We start from the raw sequence: 2,319 nt of genomic DNA, 5'->3' as shown, positions 1-2,319 counted from the left end.
CTTCCCCACCAGAGAGGTGACGTTCCACGTCCCAAGAGCCAGCTTCTGCAGCCGAGGATCAGACCGCCAGGGTCCCCTCCCTCGGCTGCCACCCATAATACCCGACCCCTTTGGCCCCTCCGACAGGTGGTGAACCCATTGGAAGGGGGACCCACGTCTCCTCTTCAGGCTGAGCCCGGTCCTGCTCCGTGGGTAAAAGCCTGGCCACCAGGCGCTCGCCATCGTGCCCCACCTCCAGGCCTGGCTCCAGAGTGGGAGCCCGGTGGCCCGCGTCCGGGCGAGGGAACGCCAGATCCAAAGTTCGTCTCCATCATAAGGGGTCTTCCAGGAAATAAACTTTCCATTCAATTTAGATCTATACATAGCGCAAATTCACAATAAGTTTCTAGCAAAGAAAACTGATTGAATCTAGTAATTGACTAGCAACATTTCCTCCTCCTGGAAAATCATGGAGCGATAGCAGAAAACTGCTAGTGTTGTGTTGCTGACTTTACAGCAATCCCTCATACAGAGCAGGCATTTATCATAGAAAGGGAAAGCTCCTCTTTAATAAAACTTTCTTATGACAGTATGGTATGAGACAGATAATCTGTGGAAAAAAATCAAGTTCCTCTGCCGTCTCTCAGTGATCCCAGTACTGACCGCAGCAATACACAGCTCAGTCAGAAACAACCAATCAAAGCCAATAGGAAGGTCTTAACATTGTCAATCAGGCTTGCATATGTGCTACACATCCTTCCCCTCAATAGTAGAGCCCATCATGAATCATCTGGTTAATATTGCCACCAATGACAGTGGATAAACAGTTCTTCTGGAACAGTAAATTGCATCCATGCAATTACCAAATTGAGCAGCACATACACAAGAGTGAGTGGCAGTGCTAAGACCTTCCTCTAGCTTCTGATTGGTTGTTTTTACCAGAATCAATGCATTTCTAAAGGTCCCAATAGTAGCTCAGGCAGAGGATGGAGGAGCTTGATATTTTTCACAGATTATTGTTCTCATACCATACTGGTGACAAGATGGTGACAAGTTTAAGAAATGTATAAAAAAAAAAGATTTTTTTTATTAAAACTTATATACTCCAACTTTAACAGGAAGAAACCTCCAGCAGGACATGGCTCAGTATGAGTGGCCATCTTCCATGACCGTTCACAGCTTTTGATCACAACAATGCTGTGTGGTATTCTCAAAATGAAGTTTTTAAGTGGAAAAAATAAACTAAACATTAGATCTTGACAATAATATCCTTCAACAGCAAATATCTGTTTGTACAGTTTGTACAAATAGATGCTAATGATCTGGCAAACATGTGCCTTCTGATTTTACCTGAATGGTCCACAGTGTTCCGATGGTCTATATCGCACAATGGCAAAGATGGTGGGGAGCATACACAGGAACAGCATGAAAAGTAGCATAGCCAAGTAGAAATTATTTGATCTGAAAAAGCAAAATAAAGTTAGCAAAGAGGAAATTGAGAAAAATTTCATAACATTTTTATAAGCAAACATTATGTTGAAGAGGGTTGGTTAGTTATTTTAAATAGGGCGCCGCCAGGAATCGTGGGCCCCCTGACAAAAAATTTGATTGGACCCCCCTGCGCAGTTGCTGTTACAATTTTTTGAGTCTATCTGACCCATAAAAAGCGTCACAATTTTAAAGGCCTGCATCTGCCTTGCTTTCTGTGGTCCAATACTGATACTAGCACAATATTTACTGCTCATGAATTTAACATCCAACAGTGCACATCCAGTATGCAAGTAGGTTGCTTAATTTTTTTTTTGTTTTAGATACTGAAATGTTTCCCCATGAGCAACAGTCAAAAGCAACATGCAACTACACATAAAGCAATCCAGACTTCTCAAATATATTATGTAGTTGCATTTTATTCAAGCTGCAGTATATAACTTAAATAAAAATATGTTTTCTCCATATTTGTTAAAGCTGTCACCATGTCATAGCAGTTTGTTATGAGACAGTTAATCTGTGAAAACAATCAATCTTCTCCATCTCCTTCCTGAATTACTATTACTGGTTAAAGTAATGCACCGTTCTGACCAAAACAACCAATCAGAACTAGTCGGACGCTCTTATCGCTGTCAATCAACTTCATTCACTCACTGCTAAATGTGCTAATGAGGAAGAAACAACTTATCATTACAAGAAACCGTTTATCTACCATCATTGGTAGCTATGCTAACTAAACTTAGCATTCACATTTTGAATCTGCACAGCTCTGTGCTATGCTAGCTGCAGCACAGCACAAATCAAGGGGGAGGAAGGATGAGCAGCACCACATGAGATTGTGATTGACAGCAC

The 2,319-nt window shown here is 41.7% G+C and overlaps 1 protein-coding gene across 10 annotated transcripts in view; it reads right to left on the bottom strand.

Annotated features, from left to right (window-relative positions):
- The window catches only part of tmc3 (transmembrane channel like 3), a 120,931-nt gene that overhangs the window by 33,412 nt on the left and 85,200 nt on the right, over positions 1 to 2,319 (bottom strand). For 9 of the 10 annotated variants that reach the window (XM_008405084.2, XM_008405082.2, XM_008405081.2 and 6 more), the window contains one exon: positions 1,330 to 1,440. In XM_008405084.2, the coding sequence (XP_008403306.1) occupies positions 1,330 to 1,440 (111 nt within the window). The remainder of the gene's footprint in view (positions 1 to 1,329; positions 1,441 to 2,319) is intronic. The other variant, XM_017304092.1, reaches the window with a different exon arrangement.

This window comes from Poecilia reticulata, linkage group LG3 (genome assembly GCF_000633615.1).
Source record: "Poecilia reticulata strain Guanapo linkage group LG3, Guppy_female_1.0+MT, whole genome shotgun sequence".
Classification (NCBI taxonomy): Eukaryota; Metazoa; Chordata; class Actinopteri; order Cyprinodontiformes; family Poeciliidae; genus Poecilia; species Poecilia reticulata.
The sequence above is the reverse complement of the archived record's forward strand: the minus strand, read 5'-3'. Positions and strand labels throughout refer to the sequence as shown.